Source organism: Gigantopelta aegis, chromosome 14 (assembly GCF_016097555.1).
Source record: "Gigantopelta aegis isolate Gae_Host chromosome 14, Gae_host_genome, whole genome shotgun sequence".
Taxonomy (NCBI): Eukaryota; Metazoa; Mollusca; class Gastropoda; order Neomphalida; family Peltospiridae; genus Gigantopelta; species Gigantopelta aegis.
In genome coordinates this window covers 56384574-56409071 of record NC_054712.1, presented here as the reverse complement: position 1 = coordinate 56409071, position 24498 = coordinate 56384574, and the positions used below count along the sequence as shown (strand labels likewise).

General features: G+C 37.6%; 1 protein-coding gene across 1 annotated transcript in view; it reads right to left on the bottom strand.

The window, feature by feature from the left end:
- The window catches only part of LOC121389348 (transmembrane protease serine 9-like), a 53155-nt gene that overhangs the window by 5343 nt on the left and 23314 nt on the right, over positions 1-24498 (bottom strand). The window contains exons 10-13 of the mRNA XM_041520943.1: positions 8734-8805; positions 5336-5446; positions 1074-1242; positions 309-415 (exon numbers count right to left, since the gene is read on the bottom strand). Coding sequence (XP_041376877.1) covers positions 309-415; positions 1074-1242; positions 5336-5446; positions 8734-8805 — 459 coding nt within the window. The remainder of the gene's footprint in view (positions 1-308; positions 416-1073; positions 1243-5335; positions 5447-8733; positions 8806-24498) is intronic.

Here is a 24498-nt window from a genome sequence, read left to right as displayed (position 1 = left end):
GAGTGATCGATTCGACCGTGCTTTTTTTTTTCATTGGATGGTATGGCATTGGTGACCTGGTCATCACCTAGGAGCAGCTAGTCGTATGTCTTTAAAATGTTATCGCATATAGTGTGTTAACACTATATGCGTTATCAAAATAACGAATGATGCTCTCACCAACGGGTGTGTAAGAAATCTCGTATAACAATTGCACAGGGATATATCTGTTGTGACAGGATTGTGGTAAGGTAGAGTTCGACTCCCGAAGCAAGGTAGCATATGATACGCTTATGATAATCAACTGAATAGTTTGCTGAGTGACATACCTTTCACGATAACATTATTACGAACTACTTGTCTGTCTAGTTGTTTGAAGTTTTCAGAATCGGCAAATCGAGCGACAACATCTGAACTTGTCGCTGGGACTGTTAAACTGAAAAAAGAAGAAGATATTTAGGGCCTACATAATAAATCAATTTATCCTTTAATCACTGTAAACATAAAAGGCAAACTGGAATTACTGACCAAAAAAACCCAAACACATTTTGAAAGGTAACTCTTTTCTGTTGACTTCATCTGTATATTAGGAAGAAAATATCAAACCAAAGAAATAAAGAATAATACGAGTGGCCGTTAGATAACATTTATCTCACAACGAGTCGTTTCAAAATGTATCTAACGAGCGAAAGCGAGTTTGATACGTTTTTAAACAACGAGTTGTGAGATAAATGTTATCTGACGGAAACGAATGTATTATTATATTTCTTATATATCCTCAAAAACCAGTTTTTAGCAAATTTTAACATCTTTTTCGACTAAAAGTTATTTACAGCCGTTGCACTTGTAGCTAACTTATAGTCACAGACACATGATTGTCAGGTTAACTATACGTCACAGTGTAATCTATTTTTACCGTTCTGTTTTTCATTGGATGCATGGCACTGGTGACCTGGTCATCACCTAGGAGCAGCCAGTTGTATGTCTTGAAATTGTTAACACACGTACGGATGGTGTTCTCACCAACGGGTGTGTAAGAAATAAAATAAATAAAGAACAAATAAATAATTTAAATTAATTGCTATCAAACTTACTATACAGCACATTTGTTTGAGGTAAGAATGTGTTTTTCACTAATCAGGACACCAGAACACAATGGAAATGGAACATTTCTGTCTACGAAGTGCACCATCCACGGTCTGTCGCATACATCGACGCTATGTCCGCCCAGAATGCGTGTCGTTGTTTTAGGCAGTTTGCACTCTGAAAGTGAAAACAATCGGTTAGTTCGTAGTATGTCCCTTGCATAGTCATGTAGGTTGCTTGAAACCAAAGAAGAAAATTCCGTGTCAAAGTTCAAATATTTACGGAGTAAACTCAGCTACGACTGTGATTGGTTGTAATATGTAACATTGATTATTTGTGCAAATACTATTATTAATTGGAAATAAATAATTTATACATTTTGATTTGTTATACAGTTGTTACGCAGTACACACAAGAGGTTGAAATCAGTGCAGAGTATTGGAACTGCGATTTTCAGCAAAAATTACGGCTTCAATAAAAACATATTTTTATATAGTGCCAACCGAACAGCGCCCCCTAGTGGCCTACAGCACCTCGCCCCTCCCCCCCCCACCCCCTCACCCCCACCCCCGTACCCCAGGTTGACCAGATATATTACCATATATATATTTAACAGGTTTTTATCATATATTCAATAGTATTTATCCTAAATTAGCAGGCCTGTAGGAACGACTTTGGCAGAAGGGGGGGGGGGTGGGGGGTGGGGGGGGGCGCACTGACGGATCGGGTGCAAACTCTATATCAGATTTTGGTTACAAATGTAAACATTAATAGAATAAATAAAGCTCAGGAATTACGTAAGGCTTACGTGTTGGTATTAGTGGTGTACACCCACACTTAATTTTAGAGCATTCTTGCATTGGGGTATCTTGAACAAATCACTGTTATAAATAGAATATACTCGACAAAATTAATTAAGTAGACGTTTTGGTGATTCTATGCTAGTCACACTAAGAGTCATATTATTTAAATAGCAAGTTTTGATCACAGATCACTTCTAAACATTGTTTCAAGTACATTTGACCCACGATACACGCATAAAGCTTGTGCACGGTGGGTTTTCGCGCATTTATGAAAACTAAGCACCGGCCTCGGTGGCGTCGTGGCAGGCCATCGGTCTACAGGCTGGTAGGTACTGGGTTCGGATCCCAGTCGAGGCATGGGATTTTTAATCCAGATACCGACTCCAAACCCTGAGTGAGTGCTCCGCAAGGCTCAATGGGTAGGTGTAAACCACTTGCACCAACCAGTGATCCATAACTGGTTCAACAAAGGCCATGGTTTGTGCTATCCTGCCTATGGGAAGTGCAAATAAAAGATCCCTTGCTGCTAATCGGAAGAGTAGCCCATGTAGTGGCGACAGCGGGTTTCCTCTGTGTGGTCCTTAACCACATGTCTGACGCCATATAACCGTAAATAAAATGTGTTGTATGCGTCGTTAAATAAAACATTTTTTTTTTTTTTTTATGAAAACTACCGTCTGGGACCCGTTACATGTTGACTTGTAAGGATATTTCGTTTTATTCTGTTATCTCTACATTGTTTTTTCATTAATGTCAGAGCGTCTATTCCTAACAAAAGATGAAAGTGGATTTTTTCTTTTTCAATTTAAAGAATAAATGTCAAAAACATTATATAATTAAAAAATTTGAGTATATTATGTAGCTGATTAATTAAAAACCAACCACGTATATCACTGAACAAACTTAATTCAAAAGTTACAGTTGCCAAATCATTAATTATTAACTGGATTTTTTTTTTTAATTTTAATATCAATATTTGAAAGAATATATACCTGAAAAACCCATCTAGGTATGTAGTAATTGCAAAGGAATGCGTCTTTAACCTAGGTCGCATTAAACAAAAATCAATTATAAACGAAGGAAATGTTTTACTTAACGACGCACTCAACACATTTTATTTACGGTTATATGGCGTCAGACATATGGTTAAGGACCACACAGGTATTGAGAGAGAGGAAATCCTCTCCGTGTCTATCTCTGTGTGTCTCTTTTCTCTCTCTCGCTCTGTCTCTTTGTGTGTTTCTGTCCCTCTCTCCCTGTGTGTCTCTATATCTGTGTATCTGTCTCTGTCTGTTTCTCTCTGTTTCTCTCTCTCTCTCTCTCTCTCTCTCTCTCTCTCTCTCTCTCTCTCTCTCTCTCTCTCTCTCTCTCTCTCTCTCTCTCTCTCTCTCTCTCTCTCTCTCTCTCTCTCTCTCTCTCTATCTGTCTGTCTGTCTCTCTTTGTCTGCATTGAGCCCTGTCTACTAGGGTTATCCGGGGACACTCCCACTGCAAATTTTAAAAAGTAGATATTCTGAAAATGAACATTCATCATGACAAATGCGGGTAAATCCAACAGTTTTAAAATGTATTTTACACGGTGTGTAATGTTTGTATACATATGTATACACTAAACATATAAACACCACACTTCTAGGACGGGGATGGGTCCGGAGTCATTCTAGATGTCTTAAAATGCAATTCCCTGCATTATACAGTTTTTCACGATGTATAATTTATGTATACATGTGTGAACATTGAATAAATAAACATCGCAAAATATAAACAACACAAATATATTTATTATCTACACAGTTCAAGATATTCAGGGAAATAAAAATAAACAGTATTACACACGTATGTCATAATAATTTCACGTCAACAACGAATGACGTAATTTTGTGACGTGACGTGATAACATAATGCGGCTTCCCCAGTTTAAGGCCACTGCAGACATTTGCAACTTTGTTGCATACAATTGAAATTGTATGATTACAAGCAACCTTTTTCTCGTTGCACTGATCCGCACACACATGCGACAGCCAGCAATTTTGGTCTAGCAGTGATAACGTGACAGTCAAAATGGCGGGGGTTTTCCGTATTTGTTTGGACGGTAGTGATCGAGACATGTTCTACACCATATTTTGTATGACGTAGAAGAGTACATTTACGTAAAGTAGCACCGAAGTCGTCCCGCATAGGATATAACCACACAATTTGTGTATAAAAACTATATAAACATACCTGGGCCCGTGCTTATAAAACTTAAAGTCTAGACTTTAATAAAGTCCACTTTAACGTAATGCTATTTGAATGGCGTTGCCATGACGTTAAAGTCTGGACTTTATTAAAGTCTAGATTTTAAGGTTTATAAGCACGAGGCCAGGTATTCCAAGCGCAGATTTCATCTCTGCAAGACACATCTCCCTTTTAGCCATGTTGCTATATTCAGGGGATGTTGTGTCAAAACGACATGGTATTGTCTACCACATCACCACTAATTCATCCTCTTTTTCTGAAGACCACATGCTGCTGGAGGCTGCCATTTTGAGTCATGTGATAACTATCTATCCGTTCATTGGCAGTTTAAATTATTGCGTCAACGTTTTGTTGCATCGAAGGCGCACACGTTTGCGACAGCGTGCAATTAGATGCAATTACATGCAATAAATACAAACATGTTTGATCGGAGCAATTTTATTTGCATGCAACAGAAATTGCATCGCAGGCTAGCGCACACGACGCAACGACGTACGATTTTTGTTGCATGCAACAAAAATTGGACCTTGTTGCAAAGGTCTGCGGTGACCTTTAGATATATATATAAACACTTACCAAAATGTCGTCATTTCGGAAAATGACTTTGTTTCGTCGTCTCTTTCTAGTTACGTTTCAAACGTTTTGACATGATCCTAGCTTGTTATTAAAAAAATAATAATAAATAAATAAATAAAATTTTTAAAAAAATTAATAATAATATTTTGGATACTGTGGATAATAAAGAAATTGTTTGTCGTACTGATTTTACGAAACTCGCTTGGGCAATACAATAATCCAGACACTCATATCGTAAAATCAGTACGACACACACGCTCGTATAATAATCTATATTTATTATTCACATAGTTCAAGATATTCAGGGAAATATAACCAGCATGACCCACGTGTATCATAATTATTTCACGTGCAAAGCGAATGACGTCATTTTGTGAAGCTTTAGTACGCTTATAAAAATGACGTCTCGTTTTAGTTACATTTGAAACGTTTAGATATGGTCTTAGCTTGTTATTCGTGAAAATAATATTTTCGATAATGTGGATAATAAAGAAATTATTACACTCGCGTGTGAGCCGTACTGGTTTTACGAAAGTCGTGTCAGGATTCATGTATTACCATCGCTCTCGCTCGGGCAATACAAAACTCCTGACACTCGTTTCGTAAAATCAGTACGACACACGTGCTCATATAATAATCTCTATATATCTTACCTCGTGATTTTGGAGTTGTTGTCATTGTCGGTTTTGGAGTCGGACTTGGTGGTGGTGGTTGTTGTTGTGTACACCCACACTTGAAGCTAGAACATTCTTGCATTGGGACATCTTGAACAAATCAAAACAAAAATGTTTTAAATAATAGTACATGCAACTGACTAATAAAAACATGAAATTATAGAACTAATTTAAAAGTTTCAGCTAACAATCTATGAATTATTAAATGGAATATTTTGCGTTCTTGGAAACCGGACTCTACCTAGAAAAAAGTGCCAACTCTGTTGCTTTTTCAATGTATTATTTTTTTTTTAATGTGGGGTTGTTGTTTATATATATATATATATATATATATATATATATATATATATATATATATATATATATATATATATATATATAGGTGAAAAGAATAAATATGCAGTAAAAAAACCCAGAATTAAAATGAGAGAATAAAAAGTAAGACCTACCATATCTAAATTTATCAACATGTTCCCGGAAATGCACATTTTTTTAAGACCTCAATTTTAAATTCTATTGTTTGAATTTGGTTAAAGTGAAATATTTAGATAGACAGTAAAGAATGAATGAATGAATGAATGAATGAATGAATGAATGAATGAATGTTTAACGACACCCCAGCACAAAAATACACATCGGCTGTTGGGTGTCACAAATGGTAAGTATATGAAAATATTATTTATATATATTTATATAAAACCACAGTGTAAGACAGTAAAGAATCCAGGGTTGTACTATTGAATGGGTGGGGTGGGTAGTGAAATCGGGCATCGTTAACCTAGATCGACTCAAAACAGAACACTAATAGTTTGGCCTACAATAAATACTATTATTGTGATATTGTTCTTTGCCAACTTTGCATTACGATAGAGGTTATCTCATCATCTCTTCTACTTTTCTTAATGTCAGTTTTTAAATAATATAATGTTAGGTCAAAAACAGGAAACGGAAACCATGATTCTACCCCACTTAAACCCACCATTCCTTGATATTGCATTATTCCGTTACCAGTGGCGTAGCCGGGGATGCACCCCCCCCCCCCCCCAATCCCGGGAAATTTAGGTGTGATCAGTGGCGTACTCGATATCATTGTTTACTTGGCTGCCAGGTGCCCCCACCCCACCCCCATACAAAATCCTGCCTACGCCACTGTCCGTTACCCATGAATCAACTAATCATTAGGTTAATTAGTGTCCCACCCCAAGTTACAATTTGTGTCCTAGCCTCGACGATATTAAGAAATGAAAAAAAAGAAGCCCATTTTAACCCTACTGACCGTTAAAGATTATAATCACGCGAGTACATAAGCAGTATGTTATATAGACCTCCATTAAGCATGGGTACCCATTTCTAATCAAATAAACCATCACTTTAATTTAAACAAATGTTTGGACATTTTTACACACATTTCGTGATAAATTGATTTTTATTCCAAAATTCACCATAGTTTGCATATAAATTGCAATATATTATGATCCATTACAATCGTAATATTTAGGAGTAAACCATATGAAATGTATATTTTTAAAGGGACATTCCTGAGTTTGCTGCATTGTAAGACGTTTCCGACTAATAACATATTTCTACGATTAAACTTACATATTAAATATATTTTCTTGTTTAGAATATCAGTATCTGTATATGCAATGTGTTTCTGGTCGTCTTAATATTTGTAAGAAGCCCAAATTGGATTTTAATTTCGTACGTACGAAAAGACATATTTTAGGAAATAAAATGAAATTTACGCTAGTACAAATATTAGAACGATCAAAAACACGTTTAATATACAGCCACTGATATGTTATGCAGGAAAATATATTTGATATGTAATTACAATCGTTAAAAAGTCTCTGTTAGTCGATAACATCTTAAAAATTGCAGCAAACTCAGGAATGTCCCTTTAAAGCCTCAAAGATATAAAATCAAATGCTAAATGTTTTGTTCGCACAATTTGACCTGAAATGACCTGAAATGACCCTACAATGACTTTCAAAGGTCGAAATCGCGTGGGTACCTATTCTGACAGTAACCCGTAAACTTTACTCTATGTAGATCTCATTCAGCATAGGCACCCATTTCTAACAAAACATTAAAATAAAATAAAATAAAAATGTTTAAGGGTTTTGGCCATTATAATTATCAGCTCCCCCACCCTCAATAATTGTGTCACAAATACTCTTTGTATGCTACTCAACTCTCTCAAGCCTAACCACTGGCTATGCCAGAGATGTGGGTTGGAATAGACGTGTCAGAACCTTGAAAGGATATTGCCACGTTAATATATATACAGAACTTCACATACGTTGTTTTCGCTTCCTATTTATTGAACTCGTTTATTTTGCGCAAGAATATATACCACGAGACCGCGTAGCGGTCGAATGGTATGTTCTTGTGCAAAATAAACGAGTGCAATAAATAGGAAGCAAAAACAACGTATGTGAAGTTCTGTATTTATTACATACCTTCTTTTATGTTACTACAAGAAAACGTTTTTAATTTAACGTCATAACAACTCCTTCTTAAATCTATGATCAATACTCCTTTCATGGATTTACTTCACGTTAAGAATCATACTCTGCGGCAGTTTGTTGTGTAATGTTTCAAATACGTTGTGACGTAATTTTTGTATCATATATGACGTCAGTAACTAAAAAGCGCTAACTGCAGTAAAAATAAAAAGGGAATTCCCCATTTAAAAGTTCCGGTCCATATTACACATATATTATATGCGATACAAGATAAATGTATCACACGGTTTGAAAATGTCTAGTGTTATCACTATAGTAAGATTGAATAGGTATGTAATAAATAGAGATTATTATACAAGCTTGTGTGTCGTATTGATTGTATGAAACAACTGTCAGGATTATTGTACTACCCGAGCGAGATCGAGGCTAATACATGAATCCTGACACGAGTTTTGTAAAACCAGTACGTCTCACACGCAAGTGTAATAATTTCTTTATTATCCATATTATTATTGTTGTTTCCTTTATGAATAATAAGACCCAACTCAAAATGTTTCAGCCACAACAGTTACTAGGAGACGACTAAATCAAGTCATATTTCAAATGCACAGTCTGAGCTAAGATTGGAGAAGTAATGCCATGTTATGACGTCATTCCCCAAAATTACGTCATTACACTTGTTATTACACGTGTGTTTCGTATGATTATTATTAACTCGGTTATGTTGAACCATATGGATAATAAAGTAACTTTACTACAACTGTTTGTATTCAAATAAATTTATTTATGGTCAGTAGATATATTAAGTAGTCGAAACATTTTTTTTTAAATTAATTAATTAGTAAAATGTTGATAAAAATGATTTTTCACATTATTTTGTAAACTTCGCCGCAGCGATAAAAGACTCACCTGTTCCACAACATTTGTAAACCGCACAGCAATATTGGCAGTATGGATCCCAGACATTGGTCTCACATCTGCCTGGGAAAAAACACAAAGAAAAACGTTAGGCTTTCAGCAATTGGCTTATTATTTATCTAGCTAAAGCTAACATGAATCTTCAATGGATAAATGGATATTTAACTACATCCCAGCACAAATGAAAAATTAACCATTTGGCTCTATCCCCAACTAAACATAAAAGTTATGTGGTTTTGTTTTTAATAAATAATATTTACTGTTAAGTTATGTTGTATTGCCAACATGTTTTATACCTTGTTCACCATTTAACATTAACATTTTATGTTGTAAGCTGTTTTGTTCTTAAGGCGTTAGGGGTGTAGCGTGGTCTGGAACTGGAGGGGTGTCGAATACGAACCTAGCGGACCCTTGTGACTATATGTTGCCTGGATACCTATATGAATAGCCTAATATTACCTTTTAGATAAATTTCATGTGTTTTGATTGGCCAACAGCTAATGCATACCACAAGTACACCGTGTCATTTGCGGGAAAATACAAGATTTGCGGGAAAATACAAAATGTTTCGGGATGTACGAAATGTCACGTGATTTGCTCGACTGGTTGTACGAAAATACAATCTGCGGATGAGACCGACGAACATTTTCCAACACGCCTCACTGAATAGATGTGTTAAAAGTCTTGAATTCATTATGGATGGGAATACCACAACTCGGTAAAATTGTTTTATACTGGCTTCTTTTTGTTTTTGTGTTTTTTTTTTAAAATTTCTTCAGCACGTTTTTCACGTATTGAAAGCTAATGCTAGAATATAGTATTGCATAATCAGTTACCGTGTTATAACTTGGGCTAATTATCGCGAACATATTTTAAGTGACATGCTTTTTTACATGTTATAAAAGTTAGTACAACACAACAAATATTTTTGTTCGGCTGCGAGTGTTCAGTTTTGTTTTCCAAATACGATTACAACATAACCATAAACGTTTAAAACACGCAAGATAACAAGGCGCATATAGTTGTCTCCATTTGTAAAACACAGGGCTCGAAATAATTTAGGGTGAAACCACCCGGAATCCTTGTTGACACTCTTAATACCCAAACAACTAACAGAAAAGCTGTAAATACTTTGCATAGTTATTTGTTAACCAAAAAAAAAAAAAAAAAAAAAAAAAATCCTTTTGAGGGATTTGATGACATGCTATCATTACCATTACCAATATGTATTTACATGCTCATGTACCACTAGAGTTTCGGGCATGTGTGTCCCGGGCCCAATCTCTGGATAGCCAGTGCTATCATGTTATGTTATTAAAATCAAACTAAAAAAAATTAATGTGTGTGTACTTCATTTAAAAGTTTGACTGTCAGTGTAATATTTGTGTAATTATAAAACAAAGATCTAAAAGGTAATAAATTCGCCTCAGGAAATACAGATTTTGGAGGGGCGTACAATCCCGTACGCCCTGTCAAAAAAAAACCCCACACACCCCCAAAAAAAGAAAAAAAGACGCGTAACTCATATTATTATCTTTTAGATAAATTTCATGTGTTTTGATGGGTCAATAGCTAACCAGGCCCGTAGCATGGTGGACATTATTGGGGGGGGGGGGGGGGGGGGGGGGGGGGGGGGGGGCAATTAAATGAGCGCGAGCTATTTGGGTGGTCCGGGGGCATGATTCAAAGGTTATTTGCCCGTTACGGTAATTCTCGCCGTTAATCTCGATCCGTTAGTCTCGCTACAATTCTTACATTCAGTCGAGATGTAAGGTTTACCCCCCCCCCCAAAAAAAAAGAAAGAACCAAAAATTATTTCACCCCCCCCTACCCTACCCCCCCCCACCCCCCCCCCCCCCCCCCCCTTCCCCCACACTCCCACCATCGCCGCTACGGGCCTGCCAATGCATAGCTTACCACAGGTATACTGTCTCATTTGCGGGAAAATACAAGATTTGCGGGAAAATACAGAATTTGTCGGTGGTACAAAATGTCACGTGATTTGCTCGACTGGTTGTACGAAAATACAAACTGCGGATGAGAACGACGACATTTTGTCCAACACGCCTCACTGATTAAATTTGTTAAAAGACTTGAATTCATTATGAATGGGAATACCACAACTCGGTAAATTTAATTTTTACTGTTTATTTGAAGATTTCTTGAGCACGTTTGGCCAAAAAATGTGCTAGATTACAACATAATCATAAAAGTTTAAAGGGACAGACCTTAGTTTCAATCTGTGAAAATTAACACTAAGTTTAGTTAATCCACCAATCTAATTAAAATTAGCTCCACTATTACATGTGGATCTAAAGACAGCCAGTTGGAGCTCATGTCCACCAATCAAAACCTTACTTGCAGAATCCTGCCAGTGATTTAAAACTAAACACTGCGTAGTCCCCAATGTCCAGGTAACATTTCGTCTGTAAATAATAATTTAAATATTGACCAATCACACTTCGCCTTTTATAACGTTATTTGGGAGCATACAAATTCTAAAAATATCGGGCGAGTCTATTTTAGTGGCCGCAGTACAGCGAACCATACCAATACGTACGGGGTGGGTTATCAGTCTTCAATTTTACATTAAAAATTATTTATTTATTTATAAAATTTAAAAAAACTAAATCAGTCTTCAGTTTTACATTACAAATTATTTATTTTATAAAATAAAACATGTTTTAAGGCATTCGTAATTCACACGAAACATGTCGTATACCCTCAGGATAATTCGGAATGTTTTCAAATTATTTTTAAATCACTGGCAGGATTCTGCAAGTAAGGTTTTGATTGGTGGACATGAGCTCCAACTGGCTGTCTTTAGATCCACGTTTAATAGTGGAGCTAATTTTAATTAGATTGGTTAATCCACAAACCTGTAACACACTTGAATAACGTTACAATTGAGTAAAACATAAGTCTGTGATTTTAAAATGGTGAAATACCCTCTAAAAATAGACTAACACTCGACTCCATAATTGTTACTTCTCAGACGCACGTGCGTTTTTAAAACATGAGAAATACATTTTGTGATATTAAAACACCAGGATGACCACAAACACTTCGAATGTACGGAAATTGATAATCTAAACCATAAAATCAAAGTAAAGTATGATTTCAGTTATCAAAAACGACTACGATAGTCAAAAGATAAATACCTTGCATAGTTATTTGTTAACAAAAAATCAAATACATTTTGAGGAATTTGATATTATGTTATGATATTAAACTCAAACTCAAAATGTGTGTGTAGTTTATTTAAACGTTTGAATGTAATTTTAGTTTAATTATAAAACAAAGATCTAAAAGGTAATAAATTCGTTACGCAGTTTTTTGACAGGTGTTTGGAATTTATGCCTGTCAAAAAAAAAACCGCGTAACTAATAATATTGCAGTGACGTGGCCATGTCCCCCTCCCCAATCCAGAGAAATGTATGTGTGGTCAGTGGCGTACTCGATATCATTGTTTACTTGGCTGCCAGGTACCCCCCCCCCCCCCCCCCCCCAATACAAAATCCTGCCTACGCCACTGTAATATTGCACTGTAAAAAATGCCACTGTATTAGCCTCGGTGGAGAGGGGGGAGAGGTCGTCAGTACCATAATACCCATCCCGAGCCTACGCTGGAACTGAACTGAACTGAACTGAACTGAAAATCCCAGTACATTTCAGTCACGCTGTTTAGTTATGAACAAACGTTATCTATCTAAAGCTGCTTTCACACTTACATTTTAAACTGGTTTAACTAAACTGGAATAACTAAACCAATTGAAATTGTAAGGGTGAGCGCGATCTTTTCACTATACCGGAATAGCTAAAACACTTCGGTGTGTGGTATAGTTAAACTGGTATAACTAAAACACTCTAAATGTAAGTGTGAAGGCAAACGGTTTTAGTTAAACTAGTATAAGGCGGAAGTGACAGTGACGCCATAGTCTTCATAAGCAGTAATAGCGTTAGCATCGACTTAACAGACTCGTGGTCAGTTGTTTTGATGTGTTGCGCAAGTGCGGATGTCTGCACGTCCGCCGTATACCGGTATAGATTTTGCATTGTCAATGCTCGTCAATTCAAAAAGTGTTTTAGCTAAACCAGTCTAAACCAGTTTAAGTTGTGTAAGTGTGAACACAAATTAAGCCGTCTACGTAATGGCTAGTAGCAGTCTGGTATATGACGTAGATGGGAGATGGCAGCCAACTTTTCCCCCCAGTTTTTTGTTGTTGTTTAACGACACCACTAGAGCACATTGATTTATTAATCATTGGCTATTGGATGTTAAACATTTGGTAATTTTGACAAATAGTCTTAGAGAGGAAACCCGCTACATTTTTTTTCATTAGTAGCAAGGGATCTTTTATATGCACCATCCCACAGACAGTATAGCACATACCGTGGCCTTTGATATACCAGTCGTGGCGCACAGGCTGGAATGAGAAATAACCCAATGGGGCCCACCTACGGGGATCGATCCCAGACCGACCGCGCATCAAGCGAGCGCTTTATCACTGGGCTACGTCACGCCCCTTTTTTCTGAATGCTGCATTAAGAAAAGACACGATCTAAAGGCTAAAATATTGAATGTATGGTCGAGACAACAGATGGTCTTCAAAAGATGACTTATACTCTTATGGGATATTGATGTCAGTGCTGATAAAACTAAAATTGTTGTGTTTAGAGACGGTGGAAAATTATCTGTCAAAGAAAACTGGATATATATAATAACGATTTTATTGAAGTAGTCGATAGTTTTAACATTAAATTTTAATGGTAAATTTACAAAAATACAGAGGGTAATTGCATCTCAAGGTGGAAAATGTATGTGGCATAATTTAGAACTATGTAATAGGTTATCACTTAATAAGGAAACGAAGCTACATGTCTTTGATACCTATGTTTCTAGTGTTTTCAATTATGGTTGTGAAGTATGGGGTTTTCACCCCGCTCATGATGTTGAAAAAGTTTTTGAAAAAGAATTTTGAATGTTAAATGAAGCACACAAAAAATGTAGTAGTCCTAACAGAACTTGGAAGACTTCCTTTGTATATTGTACGAATATTAAGAATAGTTAAGTACTGGTTGAAACGTTTAGAAACTAACAACTGTATTTTGAAATCACTGTATGATGGTATGCTAGAATATCAGAATAGTTCTAATTGGCTTTACCATGTTAAATTACTTTTATCACTAGGTTTGGGAGATGTGTGGTATAATCAGCATGTCAGTAGTACTGAGATATTTTTACAAAGTGGACAGATTCGTTTAACTGATAACTTTGTTCAAGAGAGATATAATGCTAGAAAACTCTCCTAAATGTAATGTATGTAAGCATTTAATAGATACGTTTTGCTTGCAGTACTACCTTAGAATATCATTGCCATATTGTTATACTACTCTTATAACAAAAGTTCGTGTTTCTTCTCACCAGTTGTTTATTGAACAAGGTAGATATTATAGTATTGAAAAGTCACAACGGAAATGTCAGATGTGTAATCAGAATGAATAGAGGATGAATATCACTTTATTTTGAAATGTCCATTGTACATACAATTACGTTCAATATATATTAAGAAATACTACTGGCGCAAACCGTCTGTGTTTGAACTTGTGCAATTATTGTCTGTTCAAAACAGAAAAGAATTATGTAATATTGGTAAATATCTTAAAAATGCATTATGTTTACGTTCTCAACCTATTTAATTGTCCATCCTCCATATATGCACCACTTGTCAAATGTTATTGATTTGTATATGAGATGTATGCCTATGAGTCGGAAGGTTTAAAGCTAATAAACTATACTATACTATAAATGATATTTAAGCTGTAAGGACATATTACTACAAAAACATAGTATGGAAGTTTGATCTGAAATCTTAAATACTTAAAATAAAATCGAGAATGGACCTTTAACGAAATGTTACCAAAACGTTATCAAATAACAACAAAAAAACCCACAAAACCCCCCACAAAAAAACAAGAAACAAACAAACAAACAAAAAAACCCCACCCACAACAGCAACAATACGGAATGCAGGTATGGTCTGAAAGCTTAAGCATTAAATATTTATATACTCAAGTCTTACATAACGCTTACCACAAAATGTCGGTATGGCGAGTGTCGAGTTCCAACAGAGGAAGGCGAAGAGGACACCAAGAGAACCAGTCAAGGAAGCCATCTTGTTCTTGTGGTGCTGTCTGTCAGTCTGTGACTCTACTATTTGGCAGACTCGGTATTTATACCAAATATCTGTCTTTAGGGTCGGTCGGTGGTTGGTTCCATTCGGGTTGCGTGATTAACAAACCTGAATCACATGCAGTTTAAATAAAGTTTACTGAAAAAACCTGCCATCAATCCGACAAAGATATTCAATTCCTTTTTTGTACACTTGTTTGCTTTACAATGCACAAACAGCCATTGAATATGAGGTAGTGTACCCGGTGGTACGACCAGGACACGTGTGGTATAACACAGTAATGCTGACGTGGGACTACGGATTTCATTTTAAAGGTACCGTGAAGAAGGGCCGTTCCTGCCAGTGTATATATGTGGGTGTGTGTGTGTGTGTGTGGGGGGGTGGGGGGGGGGCTCTTATAAATCCACTAGTTTAGAACACATAGCTATCTTTCTACGCATATCTCTCTGTCTCTCCTCTCTGTCTCTGTCTGTCTGGCTCTCTCTCTCTCTCTCTCTCTCTCTCTCTCTCTCTCTCTCTCTCTCTCTCTCTCTCTCTCTCTCTCTCTCTCTCTCAATTTATATTTTTCTGACGACTGTTGATACTATTTGATATGCATTCCACTATTTCACATTTTATTGACCAGTTCTTAATGACCACTTTAACCAGGTCACTTGGGTGGCCGTTATATAAAGGTTCGACTGCATATCGTCTACATCTCTCTCTCTCTCTCTCTCTCTCTCTCTCTCTCTCTCTCTCTCTCTCTCTCTCTCTCTCCTCTCTCTCTCTCTCTCTCTCTCTCTCTCTCTCACTCACTCACACACACACACACACACACACACACACACACACACACACACACACACACACCTGTATGCTGCTTTGCATATGCGTGCCTTGTGTTTGTGTGGATATAAATGTGTGCGTTTGTCAGAGTGTCTGTGTGCATGCCTATGTGAGCGTTGTCGAAATGGGCATTCCGCACCCCAAGTGAAAATAATGCAATCCCACCCTCAACAAGCCCCAGTCTACTTCATGTATAACTTGGACCAATCAGTAGCTGGCACCTTCCAAAGCCTATGCTAGTAAATACCATGTTTTAGATAAACACCCACTGTGAATGGCCCTGTCACCGGCCCTGTGGTTAGGGCGGGGTCAAACATTAAAAGTACTAGTCACACGGAAATTGTATTATAAAACGAATACGAGTCACCTGTATTTGGACATTCAAATTGTTTGTGTAATCACAAATAAGTACAATCTCTTTACATGCTGCCCAGACGTGAATTTGTCAAAAGAATTAAATGTTATGTAAACGTCACTTCTTGGAAATAAAATAAAAAATAAAAATAAAAATACTGTGTCCGTGTGTTGATCGTGCTAAACTTTGTAGCGACTGTTTACTATTGAGACGAATGGAATATCTTGTTGCACGTGTGTCTTAATCACATCGGCCTTTGTATAACAAGGAAGTATATCGTTGCATACCTCCCACCTGAGGTGCGATGAGTTTCCGGATCGAACACCGATTTTGGACAGCATTTTTGCGTCCCAATGTACATCAAAGTCTATGTTTTTCACCGTATCAGTCGGTGTATATCAAAGGCTGTGAGATACCCCTATACACCCACACCCGACACCCCTCACCTCTGTCTCAATTTGTATACATCAAAGAATGTGCCCCTCCCCCACCCTCGTCTCAATATGTGTACATCAAAGGATGTGCCCCCCTCCCCCACCCTCGTCTCAATATGTGTGTACATTTAAAGCTGTGCCCCTTCCCCCATACTCGTCTCAATATGTGTACATCAAAGGATGTGCCTCCTCCCTCACCCTCGTCTCAATACGTGTACGTCAAAGGATGTGTCCCATCCCCCACCTTCGTCTCAATACGTGTACGTCAAAGGATGTGTCCCCTCCCCCACCCTCGTCTCAATACGTGTACAACAAAGGATGTGTCTCCTCCCCCACCCTCGTCTCAATACGTGTACGTCAAACGATGTGCCCCCTCCCCCACCCTCCTCTCAATACGTGTACGTCAAAGGATGTGTCCCCTCCCTCACCCTCTTCTCAATATATGTACATCAAAGGATGTGCCCCCTCCCCCACCCTCGTCTCAATATGTGTGTACATCTAAAGCTGTGCCCCTTCCCCCATCCTCGTCTCAATATGTGTACATCAAAGGATGTGCCCCCTCCCCCACCCTCGTCTCAATATGTGTGTACATCTAAAGCTGTGCCTCTTCCTCCATCCTCGTCTCAATATGTGTACATCAAAGGATGTGCCCCCTCCTCCACCCTCATCTCAATATGTGTACATCTAAGGATGTGCCCCCTCCCTCACCCTCGTCTCTCTATTTGTACATCAAAGGATGTGCTCCCTCTCCAACCCTCGTCTCAATATATGTACATCAAAGGCTGTGCTATGAAAAATAGCTATTTCTCGCTCCAGCCAGTGCACCACGACTGGTGTATCAAGTGCCGTGGTATATGGTATCGCTATCCTATCTGTGGGATTCTGTATATAAACGATCTCTAGCTACTAATGAAAAAAATATAGCGGGTTTCCTCTCTAAGACCATACGTCAAAAATACAAAATGTTCAGCATCCAATAGCCGATGGTTAATAAATCAAACTTTAACTTCCATTCAGTCGTTCATTCACAATGGATCCCTTGTAGCTGTATCGGTAGGAGTGGCGCATGTGGCGACTACAGGCTTCCTCTCTCGATAAAACTTCAAAATAACCATATATACCGTTAGACGCCAAACAGCCATAGTTTAAAATGTACTCCGGCCAGGTGCCGTTATCCCACAATCCTTTAGTCGTGTTAATATGTGGGAAGAGGTAAATTAGCTGCATGAGGTTCGATGGATCAATCGTTGGATTGAGCCCGTAACAACTCGCTCTGGGTTGGAGCCGGTATCGGACTGTGAACCCTGTACCTACCAGCCTGTAGTCCGATGGCTTAACCACTGCGCCACCGAGACCGGTGAAGCATTTAATTTGCACTCCCCAAGAATATATACTCCACAGTCATTATTATACGTATAATTTGCACTCCCCCAGTTATTATTATACATATAATATGCACTCCCCTTGAATTATTTGCACACGCCTGGTTATTATTACAAATATAATATGCACTCTTCACTACTATGTTTAAATACTGAATACATTAATTGTTTCTTAAATGAACTGTGGATTGATAATAATTTAAGTGCTATTCAATTAATATAATCCACAATCATTATTAGACCCCTATCGGTCCAACCGGAGGGGGCTATATGTTTAATCTCTGTATTTCTGTATTTCCGTCTGTTCGTCCTTCCGTCTGTCCCACATAAAGTTTTCTGGATGTTTTTTCTTCACAATTCCTCGAGATATTGAGCATATCAAGTTTGACTTTCATGACGATTTATACATTTGGACTGGATTGTGATCCTTGAACTTAGTGTACGGAAATATGTTTTCCGGACTCCTCCCCAACCCCACCAATGCCTCAATATATTTAGCTGAAATTTTGCGTGTAGCTTTATAGTGTACCATTACAGATCATGGTTGACGTTCTTGACGCTTTACCTATTTTCCGGCCTCGGTGGCGTTGTGGTTAGGCCATCGGTCTACAGGCTGGTAGGTACTGGGTTCGGATCCTAGTCGAGGCATGGGATTTTTAATCCAGATACCGACTCCGAACCCTGAGTGAGTGCTCCGCAAGGCTCAATGGGTAGGTGTAAACCACTTGCACCGACCAGTGATCCATAAGTGGTTCAACAAAGGCCATGGTTTGTGCTACCCTGCCTGTGGGAAGCGCAAATAAAAGATGCCTTGCTGCTAATCGGAAAGAGTATCCCATGTAGTGGCGACAGCGGGTTTACTCTCAAAATCTGTGTGGTCCTTAACCATATGTCTGACGCCATATAACCGTAAAATAAAATGTGTTGAGTGCGTCGTTAAATAAAACATTTCATTCTTTCTTTCTTTTTTGACAGAGATATGGCCCTTGAAATTAGGAGATACGACAATTTGTTTTACAATGCCTCAGTATATTCAGCGGAAATTTTGTGTGTAGCTTTACAGATCAATTTTGACTTTGATGACGATTTACCTATGTTTTGCAATGCCTCAATATACTGAGCTGAAATTTGAACTATTACAGATCAAGTTTGACTGTTGTGATAATTTACCCATTTTAACAGAGTTTTAGCCCTTGAACGTAGGAGATACAAACAATTGTTGGGCCCTGTAGGAGACATGTATTGCTTTAGCAGTACTTTCAGAATGCTTGTTATACATATAATCTACACTCCACATTCATTACTATACATATAATCTACACTCCACATTCATTACTATACATATAATCTACACTCCACATTCACTACTATACATATAATCTACACTCCACATTCATTACTATACATATAATCTACACTCCACATTCACTACTATACATATAATCTACACTCCACATTCATTACTATTCATCATTAATATGCATTCCGCATTTATTAGTGTATACATGTACACACCCTATTCATTATTATACATATAATCCACACGCCAGGTGAATTAGTATACACTTCACATTTATTATAATACATACAATCTACACTCCACATGCTTTATTATACACATGACTAACACACTTTTCTTTTATTATTCATACAACCTACACTCTGCATTCATCAATATAAATGTATTCTGCATTCTATAATTATGATTATGTATATGTTCTACACTGCACATTCATTGCTATACATATAAAACGGAATGTGTTGTCTAGATTATGTGCATAATAATGAAGGGGAGCGCAGATTATATGTATAGTAAACAATGAATGTTGAGGGAAGGTTATATTTACATGTACATAGTAATAAAGGGAGAGTGCATATTATATGTATAGCAATCAATGGATGGTGTATATTAAATATATATAATTATGAATGGGAAGTGCAGATTATATGTCTAATAATGAATGGGGAGTGTATATTGTATGTATAATAATTAATGGGGAGTGTAGATTATATGTATAATAATGCACGGGGAGTGTATATTATATGTATAATAATGAATGGGGAGCGTAGATTATATGCATAGTAATGAATGGGAGTGTAGATTATATGTATAATAATGCATGGGGATTGTATATTATATGTATAATAATGAGTGGGTGGTGTAGATTATATATATATAGTAATGAATGGGGAGTGTAGATTGTATGTATAATAATGCACAGGGAGTGCAGATTATATGTATAATAATGAATGTTGAGGGTAGGTTATATGTATAATAATTAATGTGAGTTTAGATTATGATTAGTTAGGTTAATGAATGTGAAGTTTAGATTATGTGTATAATAACGAATGGGTGGTGTAGATGATATGTATAGTAATGAACACGGAGTGGAGATTTAATACTAATAGATGTGTAATAATTAATGTGAGTTTAGATTATGATTAGTTAGATTAATGAATGTGCAGTTTAGATTATGTGTATAATAACGAATGGGTGTTGTAGATGATATGTATAATAATGAACACGGAGTGGAGATTTAATACTAATAGATGTGTAATAATTAATGTGAGTTTAGATTATGATTAGTTAGATTAATGAATGTGCAGTTTAGATTATGTGTATAATAACGAATGGGTGGTGTAGATGATATGTATAGTAATGAACACGGAGTGGAGATTTAATACTAATAGATATGTAATAATTAAGGTGAGTTTAGATTATGATTAGTTAGATTAATGAATGTGCAGTTTAGTTTATGTGTATAATAACGAATGGGTGGTGTAGATGATATGTATAGTAATGAACACAGAGTGGAGATTTAATACTAATAGATGTGTAATAATTAATGTGAGTTTAGATTATGATTAGTTAGATTAATGAATGTGCAGATTAGATTATGTGTATAATAACGAATGTGTGGTGTAGATGATATCTATAGTAATGAACACGGAGTGGAGATTTAATACTAATAGATGTTGTCACGGGGATCCTATAATACCCGTAACTGAATGAAACACGATTATCAAAATATCTCTCCTAACTGTATATCTATTAGATCTCTCTGTAACGGGCGGTTATACCCTGCTGTGGCTCGTCTAGGTATGATCAGAGATAAGATCTTATATAAAGTATATATTATTATAGCACGTTTAGTTCACTAGAAAACACAACAAAAACACAATACACTTTGGAATCTGTATTAACCTACGCAGACCAATGTACTGCCGCAGTAGTTAATTAACAACAACAAATAATAACAACCCAGAGCTGATCACTTAATTAGTTAATCTCTAGGTGTCTAGTTTACACAATATGCTAAACGCTTCACCGTGACACAACACCCACACGTGTGATAATTGAGAAACGCTGCCAGGAGAACTTAATTAATAAAGGAATTACAACTCTATTCCTAACTGGTTAATTTTTAATTAACCCTTACTACTCGTTCAATAACGTGTGATAATTTAGAAACGCTGCCAGGGGAACTTAATTAATAAAGGAATTACAACTATTCCTAACTGGTTAATTTTTAATTAACCCTTACTACTCATTCAGTAACCTTGTAACACAGAATTAATACTGGTACCTATCACAATAAAGACAATAACCTACAGTTTACCTAGGTCCTCTAGGATCACTGGTTAAGCTTTTTATAATTATTTAGGACAGTGAGCCTACAGATTAATGCGTCAGATGACCGGCAGCACCGTCTAAATAATATTGGTATAATACAGTATTAAAATATTTAAAGTCACATCAATCACATCAAGGTTATACAACAGAGCAGAAAATATATAATTACCAAGTCCAAATGGACTAACGTTCCCCCTGGACGCCTTCCAATATGTTTCTCCCCGATATCTCTAAAACCCTAGCTATTTATTCAAAACTCTCAGAGACGGCGAATATCGCCTGGGGGCACAACGCGGTACCTCACCTATCATGTGATATTTCCACCTCTCCCAGAGTCGGTATATTTTCTTAGATCGCCAGACTGGCTGTCGCCATTCCGCGAACAATCCCCTGGCCATAAACAGCACTACCGGAGTTATTACGTAACTACTGGCCACATGGCCTCCACACCTGCACTGGGTGTGTATTAGACGCTCGACGACCGTCGCGCAAAGGTATCACGTAACAAGTTGCCCATCTGGTCTAAGTGCAATTTGGAACTGCACACGGACCTCTAAAACAATTAATATCGCCACAGGCGAAAACAAAATTAAGAGCATGTTCCGTCACACACACCCACCTCAAAAAAGGATATTTCCTCTACTCTAGGAATAGGGAAATATACTACATTTAAACAAAAGGTGCGTTAATCGACGCATCCGGGCATTTATGACACATGTAATAATAAGGTGACTACCAGTAATCACACTGAGTCTCTGAGTCCCTGGTATACAAATAAAATATATAAAAACAAAACGGAAATCAAGAATGTCAACACATTATCATAACGTTCAACTTCGGGACAGGGCATCAGCGATTACATTAGAAGTGCCCTTGATATGTTCAATGGTAATTGGGTATTCTTGCAGAAGAAGACTCCATCTCAAAACTCTCTGGTTGGTGGGTTTCATTCTGTGAATGAAGGTAAGCGGATTATGATCAGTAAAGACCACTACTTGATGCACTGCCGATTTCACGTAGATCTGGAAATGCTTCAGAGCTTGTACCATGGCCAAAGCTTCCTTCTCTATAGTGGAATAGTTCACCTGGTGTTTGTCAAACGTTTTGGAGAAGAAACTTACAGGATGGTCCAGTCCATTTTCGTCTTCCTAGAACAGCACAGCTCCAGCTCCCACGTCACTGGCATCCACAGCTAGCTTGAGAGGCATTCGGTAGTCTGGTGCTGCCACCACGGGAGACGAGGAGCGCATCTGCTTGAGACGGTTGAATGACTTCTCGCATTCATCTGACAACTGGAACTTCTTTTCCTTCTTTTTCCGTGTCGCACGTTTTACAGGTTTTCTCCGATAGGCATGCTGTCGAATCGGTGTAGCGTTGGGTTCCAAGCGCACATCCTGGCTTAAGGTATTGGTAACCGTTGGAAGGTCCTGACAAATGGAAACATTGTCTTGTATCAGCGTAGTCAACGTTTCTTGCTGAGGACTCAAGTCTGCTAGAATCTGGCTGTTGGCCAATTTTCTCTCTGCAGTCTTGACGTCATCACAGGAAATTGAGTGATTCTCAATTTGGACAGGTAGTACTGGAACTATCGGCAGTCTGTCAAAATAACCTTTTAGCAAATTGATGTGACAATACCTACTTTTCCTAACCCTATCAGGAGTGTTTATCACATACCCTGTCTCATTAACCCGTGTGTGCACAACATAGGGACCGAATACCTGTTCTGTAATGAACCCCGTTTAATGGGAAGGTACAGCAGCACCTTATCCCCTGGTTTAAATTCCCGACTCCTAGCCTTCCTATCAAACACTGATTTTATTTTGCTCTGAGCATGGCTCAGTTGCTTCCTATCCTCCCTATCTCTAACTCTCTTATTCATTAATACTCCCTTGTCCATATCATAACCTGACTTCTGATCCTCCATCTCACCCTCAGTTAACACGGTAGTGCGAGCTGCCAACAATTTTGGATCAGCCCCCTGCTCTAGAACTAACTCTTGTCTATTACAAGGTAAGTTCCCTCTATCAAACACAACTGGTTCATTTACCCTCTGCGGAAGTTCAACCGGTTCCATCACATTTAGTTCGTCAGTTGACTTATCTACCAATTTACTGATAACCTCATCTCTCCAATTTCATTTGTTCACACACGTATCAGACAATTCACAAATATCCTCTGGGTCTCGTGTTACCCCAATGGCCATAGCCCTAGTCTTTACACACGCAGGATATCTAATCTCATCAACCTCACTCTTTTCTATTGTTAAAGTGCTGTCTTTAATTAACAATTGGTCACATTTCGGCTGACAACATTGATTAGTCAAATCATTACCCAACAAAACTCCTATGTTTTCAACAGGCAAGTCGTTCACAACACCCATAATGACTGGTCCCGTCACAAACTTCGAACACAAGAAAACGTTATGTAACCGGACAACCATTTTTTCTCCAGTAACTGAGGTTAAAGCAAAACTACGTCCTGTATCTGAATTCTCTATACCAGCTAAACACTTTGACGTTATAAGCGACAGATTACACCCGGTATCTCGATAGATTGATATTGCCTTAGGACTCAATTCTTGTTTCACATCACAAACCATACCAGTGGACACATACGGGTTTATTTTCTCTGCCATAGGACTAACCATTAACTCTCTCGCTAACGGAGCTGACCTCACTAAACCGACTACTTGCGCATTATCGCGTTTCCTTTTAAAACAGTCCCCGACAAGATGGTTATCCTTTTTACAGTAACTGCAATGTGGACGAAAAGTTCGTGCATTGGCTCATAATGCAGGTTTATCCTTACTTTGCCCACCAGGTACATTCCTTGCCTGACTAGCTGACCAACTAGATGACTCTCCCCGATAGTTACTTTCCCGGAAAAAACCTGGCTGAAATTTCTTCTTATCACCCTGTTGTAAATAGCTACC